Raw genomic sequence first — 20,892 nt, 5'->3', positions numbered from 1 at the left:
AAGTTGTTTCGTCAAGTTGACTTGCAGTCGTTGTTGGCTCTTTTTGGCGAAGGATAGTATAGAGGACAGAGCAGCGGATAGCTTGGAAACGTCGTGAAAGCGAAGAGAAAACTGTTTCGTCGAGATAATGATCTGTAGAGAAAGAAACGAAGGCTGATGGGGATGAGGTGGCTCATTTCGCTCGAATCTTAGTAAAGCAAGAAGGTATATTTAGAGATTTATTTCCAGTTCTTGTTGCTACTCGTTGCTCAACGTTATTGTTCACAGTCTGATATTGATATTCTTTGAAAGATACTACGAACAGCTACAGATTAATGGAACCGTGGTTCATCCTTCCATAAAACCAGTATCGCGAGCAATCACAACACAAGAAACATTTTAACAACAATCAGCGACGATTTGTTCGAGTCAGTTGTCAATCCAGAAGCTAGATTTGATCGCGAGCAGACGACGCGAGTCGATACTTATAAGGAAACTTATAAATGGACGCATTGGGATTGGCAGCGAAGATAAAGCTACGGTAGCAGTAGCAGGCGGTAGCAGAACTCGTCTTTTTTACGTGATACGGCAGCTTCGAGATAGATGTGTCACCAAGACCGAGCCAGATAAAAATACACGTCCCCCTCGTTTCGATGGTTTTAATTAATTCCGAGGATCGACGCGACCGCCCGTGTTAACTTTCTGGCTGGGTCGCTGCATCAACCGCGCGTGTCCACGATTGCTACTGTGCAGTAACACCGGACTCGTTTAACTGCCCTGCTAAAGAAAAAAACATTGTCCCAGTATTGTAACTGATTTTGTCTTTCAATGCAACCAACTTATTGAATATAGCTTATGCGTTATTAAATATTCCAGACATTCTTATCTTGATGACATTGTAACAATTTCGTGAATTTTATATAAATAAACACGCCAAGTGTGATATACGAAACTAAGTGAATCAAAAATAAGTAAATCAAATTTAAGGTTCAAAATGTAGCCTTCTACAGCAGCGTTCATTTTTCTTCATTCTGTTCTCTTTTCACCATATTGTCATCCTTCTAAAAATTTAATAAAAATCTTGTTCAATGTTCTATTCAATGTTATTTAATTCACCTCGATTAATAGTCTACTTGTTCATTGTGTATTTTCAAAATCAATAGTTCTGGTTACTCCTTTATGTACAGATATCTATTCTTCAAAGTCGAAGATAATTGTTCGTACATAACAAGAACGGTTTCAAGCAATTCGCATGATCGTTCATCGCTTTCAACTCCCGCCAATTTTCAAAGCATATTTCCATCGTTTCTCCGGCAAAATGATTCAGGTCTCCCGGAGTTACGATTAGCATCTCAGCGGTGATCGAATACAGGGTGACGAGGTGTCCGCGGTGTCTGCGGGTTTCGAATCTAATTTCACCCGGCTCCCCCGTCGACGACACGGGGCTCCTGTTATCTTTAGTTACAGCCTAATGTGTATTTGAGATGCGAAACTGCCTCTGGGGGATGTCAGTCAGTCGGTGGAGCGAGCGTAAAGTGACGCGATGAACGCGCCACGGCGAGAAGGGGTGGCACGAAAGAGAGAGAGAAGCGGGATGCTTTGTAATTACGAGCCCTGATAAATGGAGTCGTGACTCGTTAATCCCCTCCAATTACACATAATGGGGATCGCTCGAATCCCCGTCATTTTTGCTGTTTTCAAATTCGACCGACCGCCGCGTTGCTGAACACCAAGTCTAGCCATGAATTATCCAGTAGCCATATTGAACTATTGAAATATGTATAATTTTATGTGCTGGACTAGGTTAGATGCGTAGTAGAGATATTTGCATGTGAGTATCAGTGTGTGGAAGTATGTGTGTGCATGGCGTCTCGAAAACAGATGAATGTAAACAGTATAGTCGGTTAACAGTCGGATATGGAAGAAAGTACTGAGACACTTGCAAGTGTGTATCGATGAATATCTTAGAAATCGTCCATGGAATAACTATATAATTATTCTAATATTAATTCCAAGTGTAAATTTAGTATTCCTATAGCATTATTTCGGCTATCAAGATCCAAAATTTTAAAGAAATATAAAACAAAAATTGTTGTTCATCTATTATCATCTTATGAAAGGAAAGAAATTTTCCGGACAACCTAATACAATTGAAACAGCGAATATAATATAGTACAAGTGAAAATATCGTAAAATGCAAGACACAGAATGAAATTTATACCAACCTTTGTCTCAACATTCTCTAAAAGTTGATATTACAAACAGAAGACATTGTACCACTATTGAGATATGTATAATTGCATGTGCTGGACTAGGTTAACTGCGTAGTAGTAATACTTGCATGTGAATATCAGTATGTGGAAGTATATGTGTGCATCTCGAAAACAAATGAATGTAAACAGTACAGTCGGTTAACAGTCGGATATGGAAATAAGTGATGAGACGCGTGCAAGTGTGTATCGATGAATATCTTTGAAATCGTTTATCAAATAAATATATAACTATTATAATATAAATTCTAAGTGTAAATTTAGTATTCCTATAGCATTATTTCGACTATTAAGATCCAAAATTCTCAACAAATATAAAACAAAAATTGTTGTCCATTTATTATCACCTTATGAAAGGAAAGAGAAACTTTCCGGACAATCTAATACAATTGAAACAGTGAATATAACGTAATACAGGTAAAAATATCGTAAAATGCAAGGATACAGAATGAAATTGTTTCAACATTCTCTAAAAGTTGATATTACAAACAGAAGACATTGTGTCACAATGCAAGGAAACAGAAACCTTACAACACAGAAAATGAAAATTATATTAATTTCTATTTCAATATTTATGTTTCAAACACATTATGTCGAATGAATGATTACTTATTAAGCCTTAGGGATCATACCTAATTCGATAAAATAATAATATTGAGATATGTATAATTTTATGTCCTGGACTAGGTTACATGCGTAGGAGATACTTGTATGTAAATATCAGTGTGTGGAAATATGTGTGTGCGTGGCGTCTCGAAAATAAACGAATGTGAACAGTACAGTCGGCTAACAGTCGAATATGGAAGAAAGTGCTGAGACACGTGCAAGTATGTATCGATGAATATCTTTGAAATCGTCCATCAAATAACTGTATAATTATTCTAATATTAATTCCAAGTGTAAATTTAGCGTTCCTATACCATTATTTCGGCTATCAAGATCCACAATTCTCAACATGAACGTCACGTGTCCCATGTGGATAAACTTATCTAAATAGAAAGCGAGATAAAGTAAAAGTTTATAGGAAGTTGGAAAAATGACAGTAAAGTACGGTTTTGGTGAATGCAGTAGGCGTGCAATTTCGAAGTCAGACAACGTTTGCTTCAGAAACTGCAATCACTTTCCCGAGTCCTCAGCTGTCCACTTATCTCAACAGGAAGTGCTGGCTGCAACCGCACTACCTTCAACTGCAACCTTGTTACGTCTCATCATAAATCTTCCAATCTACTCAAAAACTCCAGGAAGTCTTGTCCAATACTCCAACGGAGTATTATTCCAACTTCTCCGATTCATTCGTCAAATATTTTTCAGAAATTCAACTGAGAGCTTTGAACTTCACATTTCGACGCATAATTAAACGTTTCTTTTCGTAGGCTCGAAATTTCGACGTAAATTGCTGTCGTTCTTTCAAATTTTCAATTTTACATTAAACCGAGGATTTTAAGTTATTCGATCGTCGCGCTGCAATCTTCAAAAAGTAGCATTTTCCAATGGCGTCAGCTTGCGATAAGAAAAGTCGATCGACGCTTGGACGAGTCCAAGAAAATGCATTTTCTCGTGAACCCAAAGTTGCAATCGACTTAAATAGTGCAACGTTGATGGTTCCCAGCGAATCATTTGTTAGGTTGATCGCAGCAATGTTGCGCAACCGAAGTGTGTGGTCAGAAACCCGTTAAATCTTAGCTGCGGGGGTGGTGGGGGGCGGGACAAGGCGCGAATTTCACGTTGTTTGTCCCCGTACTTTGCCAAACGAGCGATTCACTGACCACCCACTGTACACCGTACATCGTACAGCTTGTAGATCGCGCGATTGCCAGGCGGATGCGAGGCGAAATGACCGACGCATACGGATCATTTGTCTTGGCGCAACGAATGTGGAACGTGGCGTGTAGGTGGCATAACGCCGCCTGAAAATAGGGTCACGAATCGTAAGGAGGATCTGATAACCGGCCCGGAAGGTATTTCGCGTTCGTACAGTGTCGCTGTCTGTTCCCACCCCCAAAGAGACCAGGGACACATTGGATGAGTAGAAGGAAATTGCAACGAAGATCGTCCCTTGATTTTTAATGTCACATAGGAACAAGGTATCTGTTGTTCTTCCAAGATTTTCCATTTCTTAATCTACCGATTTACTGCTCCTATCTTTTTTATTATAAACCTGTTATTTCTCTCGCGTTTCTTATAATATTTATAAAACACTACAGAACATTGCACTTCATTTTAAACTAAGTATACTCAAACCAAATTACTGTACTCTCATCTATCTGCTGTGCCTAATATTATCTCTAACTGCATTCTTATATTTCTCGTATCTTAACACTGTTGCATATGCCTGTATTTTGACTAAAGAAAAATTTGTTTGACTTTTCCAATAGGTAGATGACCCAATGTGGACAATATATGCAGCCTCTTCGATGTAAGGACAAATAATTGCCAAGTAATTTGAGGGAGATAGTCCGTTAAAGACCCAGTTCAGGACAATCAACCGGTCAGCCTATTTACCTTAATTCACGCCCAACACAATCTATATCCGAGAGTGGCTTGTAAGGGTATTCAAGACCGGAAGAGAACGTAGGTCGCTCGGTGGATAGCGGATCAGTGTATAGATCTTGCAATTAGCTGCTCTTGTGTGCTTCCTTCCTCCTCGAGAACCTTGCTGGTAACCGTGTCGCTTGCTGATTCCCTTTGCTTTTTACTCCAAAACTAGGGAATCTAGTCCGAAATTCGTTATGGATCTATCGTACACCGTGTTCGAATTAATCTTAGTTGGATTGAAGATGTTTTACAGATCGATGCAATAATGACACGTATTGTTTTAGGATGTGGACTGAAACATTGCAACAAACAATTTTCAGGAACACGAAATCCTCCACCGTTCCTAATTTCATTATGCAATATTTCTATCGACCATTGAAGACTGCAGAACAATATATTCAGAATTATCAAACATTTTCTGAATTTCAGTTCTGAGAAGAGTTTAACACAATGAGAGCTTTCTCATATTGCTGACATGTTTCTTAACGTTCATAAAATACTCGAAAATAATGAAACGAACGCAGCATAGTTGAAAACAGGAAAGAAATATACCGTAAATACCATTTGCCTAAGGAACGCCTACTTTCGCCCAAATGGTAAAAAATTCCGGAGCATCGGGTCATTCGCAATGACAACGTGGCGTATAACATCTCATCGCGGACAGGCGATGCGATTATTCCAGAAAACATGAAACGAAAGCAGCAACGAGCCATGTCTGACTTTCGATCCTGGGTGGTAGCAGGTTATCTCGGCTGTTGGCTGGGCTGCTGGTTGCATGGGCGGAGGCAGGGTCGTGCAGGCGGCCCCTCATTCGCTTTCCGGGTGCCACCCTTCTTTTCGAGGCTGCTGCGGCATATCCCCAGTCCATGCTGCGGCAACCACGCACGTGTTCGCGCATGCGCAACAGCCACGATGTTGCACGCATGGGCGCGTACGCATATAGGAGAAACGGCACCCGTTGGAGAACCCCTTTCGCGCCCAGGCTACCCAACAGAATGTCCCCTCGATGCTTGTAAACTGTGCTGCCAGCATAATACTGCGTTATGTATATGTCGAATGTCCCCACATAAGAAATCGATATCTCCGCTATGGAGAACTGGCACCAAATTTGGTGACAGAATTTGATATTTAAAATGGTAGAATAGAGTTGAAGAATTATTTGTATGAAATTAGATAAATTAGGAAGGATAGTCATTGGCACTTAGTTGTTTGTTAATTTTTTTTTAGGACGTAGGAAATTGAATGACCAAGGAATGGCAACCACTGCTGTTTGGACGTATTTCAATGTTCTTCCTTTGTGCGAACGTTGGAAATTAAAGAATTTATTTAACAAGGATCGTTACTTAAAAAACGACTAAGTTTCTTCGCGATAACGTTGGAAATTAGATAATTTGGGAAGAGCAGTCGTCACCACTTGGCCATTTTTCCTTGCTGTTATTGCTTTCACTGAAGTGTTCGTCAAATATTTCTAAAAATGTGCCAGTCATCGTTATGCCTTATTTAATAAACTCGTGGAATCTCAAATTGACTGATGTAGAGTTCCAACGAACCCCTATAGCGCTGGAAGAGCCATTTCCCGTGGTTGATGGTAAATTGGGGTACACAGCGTGAAACGATTGCCTCGTAACAAATTGACGTTCCGTTTGTGCAGAAGATAACGAACAATTGAACTTTTTGGCGGCATTAAGTCGTCCGAGGGTTCGCTATCAAAGGCGTTCGTCGGTTTTATCAGGATGATTCATACGTGGCATTATCTCGTTATTTTTCTCGCGCGTTTTCCACCGATCGGTGTATTCCTTTTTCGAAGGGAAATGATTTATTATGCGGGCCTCTCCATGAAACCGGTAAATATATGCACGCAACTTTGCATACGTAATATGGATGAGATACTGTCAACGCCGTCAACTAACAAGTTTACCTCGACTCGGCTGGCTATCGTTTGTTTCCTGCTTCAAATGATGTATCGCGCGAAAAACCGATAAGAATGCGCCACATAATAAATCTATAATAACCGAAATGTTCATTTTTCACGTTGGCGATAACGACGAATAGGAGAGCAGAGGGGAGGGGGGGGGGCAAATGTGCGCAACTTAAGTGCGTAGAAGCAACGAAACCGATGATAATAGTTGGTTAAAAACCAGTTAGGTTATGTGCGATACGATAACGAGTTGACATTAATAGAATCACTGAATTCTTAAGAAAATAAAAAGAAAAAAAGAATACGAAATTCTTTCGATGCAAGTTTACGTGCAAGGATGTCGATTTTTTCTTCTCTGTTTTTTCTTTTTTTTTTTTAGGAAACACTACGTTATTGTAAATTACGAAACATTTATTTATTGATTCAATTTACTTCACGATTGTATCTTAATCGATCACTACGATCAATATAAACATAATCATCGAAGTGTGCCGATTCTTATCGTACAGGCTATATACATTATCGGTAGAATGTCAAGGAATATAATGTCACACTTAATAGAACGTTCTTGTAAACTCGTGCACTTGCTTAGAACTGGCTAATTACACTATGACCGCCTTTCATCCTCGTCCATTCCGAATAGAACGTGTTTAATGTTTCTTAATATCTCTATATTCTTATATTTAATCAGATAAACATCGTTTTGGTATATCGTCACAGCGACTCTGTGCATTTAAATCAACGTTTCATTGCTATTCTCTCTCTCTCTCGCTCGCTCTCTTTCTCTCGCTCTCGCAATACATCGATTCGTTTGGCGCCACTTGCTACATCCTTTTGTAATCTAAATCCTTGTTATTGGTCGTCGGTATACTTTCTCGATAAAAATAGACGATATCTCGCAGCGCTATTTACAACATGCACGTGACGCGAGCTTCAAGTGAATTTCAGGAGATTTGGCCAGAGCCTCGTTCGGTCCGACGATCTCGCTACGGCCTGTCTGACGAGTACAGGAAGTTTCCACTTTGCCACGGACAACGAACTCCGGTTCCATAAGCAAGCAACTCTGGCAAATTCAACAACCATTGAACAAATGAACAGGAAATTTGAAAAAGAATGGAAATGGGATGTGGTGAAGTGGGATTCTAGTGATCTTGCTAAAGTGAAAGAAAACGCTGCTAAATCCGCATGATATTTATAGACAAATATTCTCAGTTATTTTCATCGCTACTTTATTAACCTCTTCTCATTTATTTTTCCATAAATATGTTCATATCGAAACGCAGGCGTCACTGTACATTTCCTTCGAAACGAATTCCTCTTCTACACGATGAAACAATGTTCAACGATTCGACGCTTGCTGAACATAAATGTATTTTCGTGACTGAAACGTTCCGTCACAGTTCCATATCGAATACTTAAGACACTAAGACCGCACACTTACGTAATGACATACGAAATACGATGCACTTTAATCACATAGCAATAAGAATTTCTTTACACGACTATATACATGGCGTACGTTAACCAGGTGTATGTACAGTTTCACGCGTCGTGGAACGAATCGATTCCTTTCTCCCATCTCCCTTTTTACCTTTGGATCGAGGGCCGGTTATCTATCGAAACACAGTTCTCGACAAAAGGAGGAGTCATAGTGGAAGATTGGATTCAAAGCTTCGACTTTTGAAAAGCCCGATAGTGTGCCGTAAAATATTTTCAATGAATTTTCACGGAATTTCCAATGTTACAAGAACCCGATAGAAGTAACGCAAGGGAAGAAGGCGGAAGTTCTTGAAACGCGGAGAATTGGATCGTTAGAAAGAAGAAACTTTGACGTATCGAGTGCAGTTTCTCAACGCTACACACGAACACTCGCCAGTTGTCGGCCTGACGTTCTTTCACAAAGTTTCAGACGATAACTCACATCTTTCCACACTCTTTTATAAACTGTCCCGTGTCTATCAGTTCCTGACCAGAGCTTGTAAATCCTGCACCCTGTTTTCTACACCTAGTGACACTTGACAAACGTCCTCGACATCGTCACTCAGTCTTCGAGTACTTCTCACTTGCAAAGACCTAGCGCTAGAGACGTTGTTTAGCGTCCCTGTTACCTCGACGATCCTCTGACAGACGCTGTGAACCCGAACGGTCAGAGAGCACCGAGAGTGAAGAAAATTAGTAACCGACATCGTGAGCGCCCATTTGTTTTACCAGACCAGCCGCTCGATCGTCCGCCGTATCATCCAGATGATGATGACTCAGCCGTGTTGGGAAGGAGAAAGACCGCAGGAAACTTCAGTCCCATCCTTTGTGTATTCAGGTCACTGTTTCGACTGAGACACAATAGACGAGCGATTTGCGCGAATCACCCTGGCTTCTAGACCACGTTCCAGTAACTGATGTTCCTTTCTAGGCCAACGCCAAATTATACCAGAATTCGTCCTGGAGAACTGCTGCTGGTTGTAATGGAGGATCCGCGCTTCCGGCTACTCAAATCTCTTTCTTGCCGGACAGATCATCCATCAAACAATGATTCGTTGGAGCAAGGATCAAAGGATGACGCAGCTCTTCCTCTGTAAGTGTCTGCCCTGATGCGTTCAGTAGTAGCCGACTATGTCCTTCAATCGTTGAAACAATTTGTCCACCTCGTTTTCCATTCGTCCAATCTCTTCGACGGTTTCGTGAAACTCCAGCTCACTCGATAAATAGCCAACGAATTGAAGACGAATGCTTTTACGACCAAACAGCAACGAACCCCTGACCAGCAGTACCAACAAAGCCCGGCAGTCGACTTGAACAGTCCGGTTCCCCGGACGGATGTTACAGCGCCGTTAGCCCGTAATCGGACTTGACCGCCGGTGGCGGAATGGGCGCGGAGACCTGCGACAGTCCAGACGGACTGGTCGCCGGGGCAAGAGGACTAATACTTCCGGAGCCGATGTGTCCCAACGGTCCTCCCGTCGGGCCCTCCATCATGCCACTCACATGATGATGACTCAGCTGTGCTTGAAGATGGGCCAGAGGATGCGGGTGACCTTGGAAACTCGGATGAACCACGTTCGTATGCGGAAGAGCGGCGTTCACCGCGTGCACTTCTGCCATGTCCGTCAAACCAACGCCCGAGTCCAAACTAGCGTCGATTCCACTCGACGGGGAATTGTTGTTGTTCTTCCTTTGACTATTGTTGTTCCCGGTTGCCAATTTCGATCTGGTGGCCGGCGTCTTAGCCGGTTTCGCCGACGGCGGCGCTGTCTGACCGTTCGCGTTCTTCCTGCGCACGTTCTTCGTGTTCGGCAGCTTGTTATCTTTCTTCCACTTCATGCGCCGGTTCTGGAACCAGATCTTAATCTGCCGCTCGGACAACACCAGGGTATGAGCGATCTCGATCCGTCGCCGTCTCGTCAGGTACCTATTGTAATGGAATTCCTTCTCCAGCTCGAGGATCTGGTGCCTCGTGTACGCGGTCCTCTGTCGCTTCGGCTCCATCCCTGGCTGGTACGAGCCGTTCGCTGCAAGAACCAAACAGAGACATCGAGTGGAGTTAGTTGACTGGCTTCTAGGGACCAGAATCTGGTCGAATTTATTAAGATCGTGTGGTTAAATATGGTTGTTTTTAAGGAAACCGAGAATATAACGAGGAATTAGAAATAATCGAGTGAGGTTAGTTGACTGGCTTCTAGGGACCAGAATCTGGTCGAATTTATTAAGATCGTGTGGTTAAAAATGGTTGTTTTTAAGGAAACCGAGAATATAACGAGGAGTTAGAAATAATAGAGTGAGGTTAGTTGACTGGCTTCTATGGACCAGAATCTAGTCGAATTTATTAAGATCGTGTGGTTAAAAATGGTTGTTTTTAAGGAAACCGAGAATATAACGAGGAATTATAAATAATAAAGTGAGGTTAGTTGATTGGCTTCTAGGAACCAGAATCTGGTCGAATTTATTAAGATCGTATGGTTAAATATGGTTATTTTTAAGGAGACCGAGAATATATATAGAAATAATATATTCTTGAAATTGTTGAGAAACGTTAAGTTGGTATGATCGCCTACAAGTTAAGTTGGTAAGACTTTTAACGACGCTGCTTTGTCTTAGATGTCGACCACGTGTTATTTATCTAAGTGTATCCGGTGTGTTCAGATGGCTGTACATGGTGGTGAAATAAAATAAAGTAAAACTTGAATCTGCGTGAATCGATTAAAAAGCAAACTGCCAAACCTATTTAATAAGAGAAATTATATTTGTTCATGAATAAATATGATTAGCTTTTTCTGTACGATTACAGAGCTTTGGCAAGTGATCGTTTCGACCTTATCTGTCATTAGAAAATAGCACGCCACGAATAGCCAAGCGATTATTCAAGCAATTACACGCCGATGTTATCGTGTGATTTTTCTAGTTAATATGCGGCAATCGATTTTTCTTATTTATCCGCGACACGTATAGAAACGACTTAAGAAATAACTCGATGAATGGATTCTTTAATACAATCGGATTTTTATCGTACATTCTCTCTCACTCCTGGCGATTCTTCATTATAACACGCTTTTCCGCCTATTACATTTAAAGTATAAATATAATTCTGTTTAAAGAAACTTGAATAAAGAACGAGTCTCTGACTAGACGATCTAAAATTAACAATCGCGAGATACTGTTCAAGATTTTCGTGCGTAATAAAGGTTTATTTAATGGATAAAAACAAAAAAGAATCGACAGTGAATCGTGATAACAAATGGGAAGTAAAAACACAGCAGACAATTAATAACGTGCATTCATGTGAGCAATTTCAAGTCGTACTATCTGAATGTTAAATTTGTTGCAGCTTTCGAACGAGTACAGGCTTCGACCAGTGACAAGCATCATTATTTTAAGACTTGTACTATTGGCGATAGTCTCGAGGCGACGTGTCACCGTCTAGTGGCACACGCTCGACTTCATGGAACGCGCGATCACCGATCGCAATGGATAAAGAAGCGTGACACGTGCACCGACACCATCGTTCTCCAGTGAAACGCTGAAACAACTGACTCTACAATTTTCCAATCGGCTGACCGATATTTCAAGGCCGTGTTGCTCGAGCGCCAAATAGCTGAAATAGGTTCCAGTAGGATTATCAAAGTTGTTAGGCAAAATGTCAAAAGAATGCGAACATAAATTTGGTAAATTCCAATTGGTCCTTTTGGTTGTGAAATAATATGAAAATTGTACATATATTGTAAAATTGAAAGTAAGTTGTTCAGAAGAAAGCATTTTGATGAAGAACAAGTCTGAAGTTAGTCAAAAGAATGATGATTTGCTTTGATACTCCAACATAAATTTGGTAAATTCAGATGGGGTCTTTTAGCTGTGAAATAATATGAAAATTGTATGTACATTGTAAAATTGAAAGTAAGTTGTTTAGAAGAAAGCATTTTGAAGAAGAACTAGTCTGAAGTTAGTCAAAAGAATAATGATTTGCTTTGATACTCCAACATAAATTTGGTAAATTCCAATTGGTCCTTTTGGTTGTGAAATAATATAAAAATTGTATGTACATTGTAAAATTGAAAGCAAGTTGTTCAGAAGAAAGCATTTTGAAGAAGAACTAGTCTGAAGTTAGTCAAGTGCTTGTGAAATAATATGAAAATTGTACATATATTGTAAAATTGAAAGTAAATTGTTCAGAAGAAAGCATTTTGATGAAGAACAAGTCTGAAGTTAGTCAAAAGAATAATAATTTGCTTTGATACCCTAATATAAATCTGGTAAATTCCAATTGGTCCTTTTGGTTGTGAAATAATATGAAAATTGTACGTATATTGTAAAATTGAAAGCAAGTTGTTCAGAAGAAAGAATTTTGAAGAAACGCATGTCTGAAGTTATTTGATCATTCTCATAGCCCCGATACAATCACAAATATTATATGATCGTAAATATTCCTAATTTACAAATAAGATCATACAGTATCCAAATAATATCGAACCTCTTATCTTCGCGTTATTTCAGATGCCATCATCTGAGCGACGTTACACAATTGAATGAACAGAAGCGAAAAAGTCTCATGTGCTTGATAAATTGACATGTTATTCGTCTGATACCGCGATGAAGATTGACTTTAAGGTAGTCGTTGAGAAAAAATGCACAGTCATAAGAAGTGGGTGTAAAAATCAAAGTGACAAACAACGATCCTCTAATCGTTTTGTGCTCTTCACAAACCCCCATATTAAATTTGGATGACCCGACTGTAGTACACTTTTATCTCACCCTTCCAACCCCTTGCATCACTCTTTCTTCTTTTCATTACTTTTCATTACATTTGAAGCTTCTACAGCAAAACTTCAAAAAATGATAATTAGCACCAAATGAAATAACTTTTGATTCTATTCACATAAATATAAAATTCTATTACATAAACGAATAATCATAAATAATGAAGAGATTGAAGAAGCTCCAATGTTATATGAACTGCAATTTAAGTAGAAGAATTCCATTTATTGATGCAACCTGATGCAACCAACTGTCCATTGAACCCAATTGTTTAAATTGTTTTGAGCATCAACCTATTGCACAGGTGAAAAATCACAGATAATGAAGGCAATCACTAAATCCTGATATTAAAATTGTATATCCTTAGATGAACCAAAATAAATGGAGTTCTGCGTATAAACTGCTTGTCCTGCGACCAGTTGGTACAAACAAAATTCAACAGTACAATTCCTTCGTCCACTTTACACCCCATTTATTTCTCGCCTTATCATAAGCCTCTATCGTGGTTCTATGGTTTTCTTCTAAAGAGTTGTAACCGAGACTCGATATCAGAAGTGACCATCGTGGCTCGTCACTAGCATCGGTTCAGGTCGCGACGAAGGTGACACATGAGAAGAGATTGGTGCATCGATTCGTTGGTCGTATCACAAGCGACGTCAATCCTCGCGTGGCACGCTAGAAGCGTTCCTTGGTGGTCCGTAGGAGCACGATAGAGGAAGCATGGCAGCGAGTTCAGTTTAGAATCTGTGCAGACACATTCCATTCCGAAGCTGACCGACGGTCTCGAGAAGCCCCTCCTAACAGCAACGTCCGGTCGCTGAGCTTCGAACATCCAAAGGGGGAGAGAGATTGCAGTCTCCGACAGGCCGTCGGACACGCATACCAGACTTTACTGGCACTGAACGTGAAAGCGAGCACCGTGTTATGCGCGAAAATGATACTCCTGCGGATAAAAATGACGACGCTCCGCGGGGATGCATTTGGAGCTTGCGATTCTTTTCTCAGGGTCGAACATATCGTATTTCAAAAGTGTATCTGGAAAGTGTCACAAATCAAAATAACTCGGACCTTTGTTGGAAGAACGTGAAGATCAGCAAAGGAGGATTTCAAGGACTAAGCATGGAACATTATTGAAATAATATTTGACTATTGTTTGTTGCAGTTTATTCTGCTGTCAACTAAGTGTTTGGTATCAAATGATATTTTTGTAAGCTTCTAATCATAGTTTTTCGCTTTTCCTGAAGAATTTATTTCAGTCGTGTCACTTTTGAAATATGTACATCTGCAACATGTTGGTGAGACAAAAGGAGGAATTCTAATTAAATAACTATAAGTTATAACTAGACTAATTTTTGTGGGTTTGTGGGTAATTTAAAGGTACAACAATGTACAAAAAGATATCAACTATTGGAAGTAGAGTACTTGTTGTAATTTGTAAATTGTAAAATAAATCTCTATTTAAACCTTTTGAAGCTTCTAATTTGTTATAAGGGTATAAAATTACATAAATATTTGCAATATGTTATTTTCTCATGGATGGAACATATCTGAAAAGTGTCACAAATCAAAATAACTCAGTCCTTTGTTGGAAAAACGTGAAGATCACCAAAGGAGGATTTCAAGGACAAAGCATGGAACATTATTGAAACAATATTTGATTATTGTTTGTTGCAGTTTATTCTGCTGTCAACTAAGCGTTTGGTATCAAATGATATTTTTGTAAACTTCTAATAATAGTTGAAGAATTTGTTTCAGTTGTGTCACTTTTGAAATATGTACATCTGCAACATATAATTTTCTGTGCATTTGTGGGTAATTTAAATATACAGCAATGTGCAAAAAGATACCAGCTATTGTTGTAATTTGTAAACCATGAAACAGATCTCAATTTAAACTTCTTTAAACTTTATTACAATACAAAATTACATAAATATTCTCAGTTTAGTTATAACACAGAATGTCATAGATGATATGTTGATACTGGTAGTTGGTAGAACCAACTTTCTGTGCATTTATGGGTAATTTAAATGTACAGCAATGTGCAAAAAGATATCAGCTATTCTTGTAATTTGTAAACCATGAAACAGATCTCAATTTAAACTTCTTTAAACTTTATTACAATACAAAATTACATAAATATTCTCAGTCTAGTTATAACACAGAATGTCATAGATGATATGTTGATACTGGTAGTTGATAGAACTAACTTTCTGTGCATTTGTGGGTAATTTAAATGTACAGCAATGTGCAAAAAGATATCAGCTATTCTTGTAATTTGTAAACCATGGAACAGATCTCAATTTAAAATTCTTTAAACTTTATAACAATACAAAATTACATAAATATTCTCAGTCTAGTTATAACACAGAATGTCATAGATGATATGTTGATACTGGTAGTTGGTAGAACCAACTTTCTGTGCATTTGTGGGTAATTTAAATGTACAGAAATGTACAAAAAGATACCAGCTATTGGAAGCAAAGTCTTGTAATTTGTAAACCATGAAACAGATCTCAATTTAAACTTCTTTAAACTTTATTACAATACAAAATTACATAAATATTCTCAGTTTAGTTATAACACAGAATGTCATAGATGATATGTTGATACTGGTAGTTGCTAGAACTAACTTTCTGTGCATTTGTGGGTAATTTAAATGTACAGAAATGTACAAAAAGATACCAGCTATTGGAAGCAAAGTCTTGTAATTTGTAAACCATGAAACAGATCTCAATTTAAACTTCTTTAAACTTTATTACAATACAAAATTACATAAATATTCTCAGTTTAGTTATAACACAGAATGTCATAGATGATATGTTGATACTGGTAGTTGCTAGAACTAACTTTCTGTGCATTTGTGGGTAATTTAAATGTACAGAAATGTACAAAAAGATACCAGCTATTGGAAGCAAAGTCTTGTAATTTGTAAACCATGAAACAGATCTCAATTTAAACTTCTTTAAACTTTATTACAATACAAAATTGCATAAATATTCTCAGTTTAGTTATAACACAGAATGTCATAAATGATATGCTTATACTGGTAGTTGTTAGAACTAACTTTCTGTGCATTGTGGGTAATTTAAATGTACAGCAATGTGCAAAAAGATATCAGCTATTGGAAGCAAAGTGCTTGTTGTAATTTATAAACTATAAAGCAAATCTCTCTATCTAAACTTCTTTAAACTTTATAACAATACAAAATTACATAAATATTCTCAGTCTAGTTATAACACAGAATGTCACAGATGATATGCTGATACTGGCATTTGATAAAACTAACTTTCTCTTCTTGCAAGAAAATGAAGAATATGACTCGTAAGATTGTTCTCCACGACGAATTACAATTATACTACATTCTTCTACGTATGTTTTGGTAAACAATTTCTATATAAAACTATATAGAAGAATATTCTAATCATTTTTGAAAATCGTAAAATCAAAATCAGAGAATCACCGTATCTTAGAAGAATAAAATCAAAATAAAATTTTCCAAAACCATCCAGATATATGTGAATAATTTTCAAATAATTTTCAAAGTTACTTTACGAATCGCTTTTTAACTATCGAGCTTTCATCTAGCCGTACCTCGATTCCAACAGAGCTTACAATACAATGAGAAAAAAAGGTAGAAAGAAAAGCTTTGTTACGGTGGAACGACGCGTTAAAAACTTGTTTCGCATACGGTGCGCCGTGCTTCTTTCATCGATGATATTTTTTGTTACCTGGAAATATGAATTATGATATTCCGGTTCGATAGTATCCGTGTAGAACGGCCTGAAAAGCGAAATAGTTGCAAGCTGGAATGAACAGCACTTTCCCCGGTCAAAACGGAATAGAAATTTGAGGCTGCAAAGGCAGCCCAATTCTCTGGCATATTACGTTGCAAAAATTCCCTTTGTAGATTCATAATCCTTCTGCGAAATGCCTGCCGCAGACGGGAACGGTCGTTACACGTACTACTCATACCATTCCTAATGCCGCGTTTCCAATGAATAGTATTCCAAGCTTGTGTACTATGTTATCGTGTAATTCCTCGACATTTTGTATTCGATATCGATCTTCTTAAAAAACGTGACAGACCACATTCACGCGTGCAAGAAATATAACAATTTCCGTGTAATTTTTATGCATTTTTATTAGAAGCTTCTTAGTGGGAAGTCTACCTGTTCGTAACGCCAACCAGCTACAAGCAGGTAAACAAAATAGAAAAAAAAGAAAAAAAATGATCGACATCGTATAACATGCGTCTACGCTTGAAACCTATTTCTAACAATAAGATAAACCTTCCGTCGATTTGTCTGTTTTTCTAATGTTTCTGTTTAGGGTCGTCCTTAAAGTTCGCTATTTCTCAAGTTGACGTGTAATACGAGATGAAGAATAGCGGCACTAAGCGTAACCGAATAGGTGGTAAATGGATAGGCTTCTAAAATCTCGCACAGGTGATCGGAAGGTGGAACGATAAATTGCAGCCCATCAGTCTTCCGACTGGTCGGTAACGCGTCACCTTGCGGCCTCTGCGTATTAGTTTCACAGGTAAATCCTGCAACATCGCTTCCGAACTCTCGTCATGCGCTTAGTGGCGTGTGGTAAACACATGGCGATTATGTTTTTATCGTCAGACGTTTAATAATGAGCTAATAACGGCAAAAAAGCGAACACGTGCAATGAATCGGATTGTCAGAAAACGCGATGAAACTGAGAACACGCCGTAGTAAGACAAAGACACTGGTTTAAAGCTGAATAATATAATGAAATATGTAACATAATACGGCAGAATATATGGAATATCAGAGTAGGTTAAATGACGATGGAACATGGACGAATACTACGTTTTTGAAGTAGTAAAACCTGCGATTATAGAGTCATCATGTTCCGTCGGACAAAGACCGTGCCATTTTCTAACGTATAATTTCCAAACTATCAATTAAAATTCAATTCAAGCCTGTACCTTTAATCGCAAAATAACTGGAAATAGCGTATTTCGTGGTGAGACCTGTCTAAATTAAGCTACCATGCTACAATTGCGCAATCTTCATCGTCATTGGGTTGTAGGAATAAAAAGGGGCGTTGAAAGTTCTAACTCACCGACACCGGCAACGTGAATCTTCTTCATCCACGGATAAATCACACGGTCCCCGTTCTCCTCTTCCTCTTCCTCATCCTCCAGCATGCCCGGCGACCCGTCCATCATTTGATCATCTTCCATGTCGTCCTGATCGGATCCCTCGTCCACGTGATGCTGTTGCTGCGACTGCTGTTGGTTCTGTTGCTGCTGTTGCGTCGGTTGCTGTTGCTGCGAGTTTTGTATATGTTGAGACTGTTGACCGGTAGCCGATTGCTGCTGAAGATCCGGCGAATTGTCACGATGCAGCTGACTAGAACTCGCCGGACTGCACGCGTTACTTTCGTGCGGTGTCTGCTGTTGACTGGGCTGTTGATGATGTTGAAGACTATCCGGCGGCTGCACATGATTCTGCATAATACCCGGTGATAGTGGAGTGGAGCCGAGAACAGTCGATGCGGACACAGGTGGTTGCTGTTGTTGTGGCTGTTGCTGGTTCTGCATCGACGATGGGCACGTGAGCGGCGGTTGTTGAGCCTCCGGCGGCATCGCCAAGGCGCCCACCGCGTGATGATGAGGATGCAGGCTCGCGTGATGAACGGCGTGCACTTGATGATGAGGATGATGCGGCCCATAGTAGCTACCATAGCCGGCATAGCCGCCGTTCAGCTGCACCGCGGACGACGCTCCATAAGGAGTGGACGCCGCTTGATGATGATGTTGATGATAACCATATTGTAGCTGATGAGACTGCGGATGATTCAAGTGGTGACCACCCCCGCTAGCCGGAAAGAAATCCGCTCCAGTGGACGGGATGTAGTTGCTCTGACTGTATTCCTCGCTAGGAGGAAACTTTGGATCCACCATCACGGAAGTGGCGGCCAAATGATGGCTGCTAGCTGCCTGTTGGTGTTGGTGATGATGATATCCACCGCCGGTGGATGGATTCATCAGAAATGAACTCATGTTTGCGTGAATTCTTCGTCCCGCGACGCCCGATTCCACGATTCGACTCTCGTCACACGCCAAACAACGATCGACGGTAATCACGATAGCTTTTCAGTTAGTCCCACCCTCCGTCGACGTTGCGGGTTTAATTCATAGAATCGCACGGTTCCATGTTGATGATATTCATTGTTGGAAGCGTATACACCGCACTGCACTGTGGCCCGTGGCCGACATCCCTCTCTGCCGCCGCGAGCAGGGTGACTTTTTCCACCGGAGGGGAAAGGGTACCGCGTCTAGACGCAGAAGACGGAAAAGGGAGAAAGACAGGGGGAGAGAAAACGAGCGAAAAGAGCAAGACCACGGAGAGTAGCAGACTCCCGGTGGACAGCTGCTTATCCTCTCCTCTCCTTCCGCCACTTTTGCGATCTTCCACGAAGCTCCGCGGCCTCGTTCGCTCCTTCCCGCCCACCGAAGCCCAATTACCATACCACGTGACCGCGGCACCGACCAATCAGAGCTGCTCCAAGCTTGCGACCATGATGGATAGCACGGCACGCATGCAACACGTGAGTGGCGCCACGAGAACCACTGCGGCAGGTGCACCAACTTCTTTCTTCGTGCCTCCTTCGCGAGCGACGGTCACCAGAGCTCTTCTACGCACTCGTTCTCTATGACGTTAGAATTCTTTACAATCTTTTTCCTAACCATACACACTTTACACTATTTTATCGACGATAATCTTTCTAACTTTCGATCAATGTCCACGATGCATCGGAAAAGTTCTAGCAATCGCTCGTTAAATCTTCAATTTCGCTGAAATATCCGACCACCATATGACACCTTCTCAAACTCCGATCGATCCCATTCACTTCACACTGATCTTTTCAAGCGACTCGATCCGAGGAACATAGACACCATCGACCGCCGGCCAAGCTGTCAGAGAGCCATGAAAGTGAGCTCGTCCTGCCTCGGCAGAAACTCGTCTGGCAACTCCGGCAACTCTGTTCCCAACTCCCTCCAGGTCCAACGAGACCGGCTGGCTTCGAGCCGTTGCCGAGAGCCGGGACACCCCCTCTCCTCGTCGTTCCTCTTACTCTGCCGCCAGCTAACCCCACTCCGTGGAAGCACGAGACCAACCCCTGCCACGGAAAGCGTGGATCCTGTGCCCTTATGGGGCCATACTCCAGGGTACGTAGAACGGTATAGTCACTCCTACGGATCTCCTTAACCCGCCTCCATCCTTCTGAAATCCATCTTACGCCAGCATGGTCAATGCTCGACGAAAACCGCGCCGATGCTGTCTAACGTTATTGAGATCGTGACATCGAGGGTTAAATGATATCACCATGCTAATTGGCAGATGTCGCTAGGGTGACGCGGCTTTTATCGTATTTGGAGGTTCCTCTTAGTAATAGATGCGTTAGGTCGTTCGAGCAACGCTGTGTATTCATTAAACCTGCAGATATTTACAGAATGCATATAATTAAAATATACAACGTGTCTGAGGTAAAATAATTGTCGTTATTATATTTAAGTAGCGAAACAAATCTCTATTTAGAAACCGTTATCGTATTTCCGCTGCTGAAACCATAAATTTCTAGACAGATCCGCAGTGTAATTGCGAATGAATGGAACGATGTGCGAAGATACTGTGGAATAGGCCATTTAACGATATGCAACGAGTGAGTGGAAAATATCGTAGGAATCTGAATCGCTGGCGAAATATCCAAATCTCGCAAATGCAAATATTCATTTTGTTGGTCCATTGGCCCATTAGACTGATAATATTTTTCGTTGAAACCAGCTTATCAATGGTGCGAGTATTCACGGCCGATCGTCTATCGGTCAGCGTGATTATCAGAACGTCTGGTCGGCCGCTGTGTACACGGAATCACGCGTTACGTAAGACGTTTCGACGCGGACCAAATTGA

The 20,892-nt window shown here is 40.4% G+C and overlaps 1 protein-coding gene and 1 long non-coding RNA gene across 3 annotated transcripts; one reads left to right on the top strand and one right to left on the bottom strand.

The window, feature by feature from the left end:
• Positions 1-1,683: 1,683 nt before the first annotated feature.
• LOC105666682 lies at positions 1,684-7,572 on the top strand. 2 transcript variants are annotated; one of them, XR_001099502.3, is made up of 3 exons: positions 2,105-4,333; positions 4,625-5,920; positions 6,012-7,572. It is a non-coding gene; the product is annotated as an uncharacterized LOC105666682 (long non-coding RNA). The 2 variants fall into 2 exon arrangements; XR_007227481.1 differs by lacking the exon at positions 6,012-7,572 and having other exon boundaries at positions 1,684-4,333; positions 4,625-5,988.
• On the bottom strand, positions 7,099-20,078 carry LOC100642982 (homeotic protein deformed). The gene is made up of 2 exons (XM_003402148.4): positions 18,037-20,078; positions 7,099-10,208 (listed from the first exon to the last, which is right to left on the bottom strand). The coding sequence occupies exons 1-2, from the start codon at positions 18,977-18,979 to the stop codon at positions 9,520-9,522; spliced, it is 1,632 nt and encodes a 543-aa protein (XP_003402196.1). The 5' UTR covers positions 18,980-20,078; the 3' UTR covers positions 7,099-9,519.
• Between the last annotated feature and the right edge of the window lie 814 nt (positions 20,079-20,892).

This window comes from Bombus terrestris, chromosome 18 (genome assembly GCF_910591885.1).
Source record: "Bombus terrestris chromosome 18, iyBomTerr1.2, whole genome shotgun sequence".
Taxonomy (NCBI): Eukaryota; Metazoa; Arthropoda; class Insecta; order Hymenoptera; family Apidae; genus Bombus; species Bombus terrestris.
The sequence above is the reverse complement of the archived record's forward strand: the minus strand, read 5'-3'. Positions and strand labels throughout refer to the sequence as shown.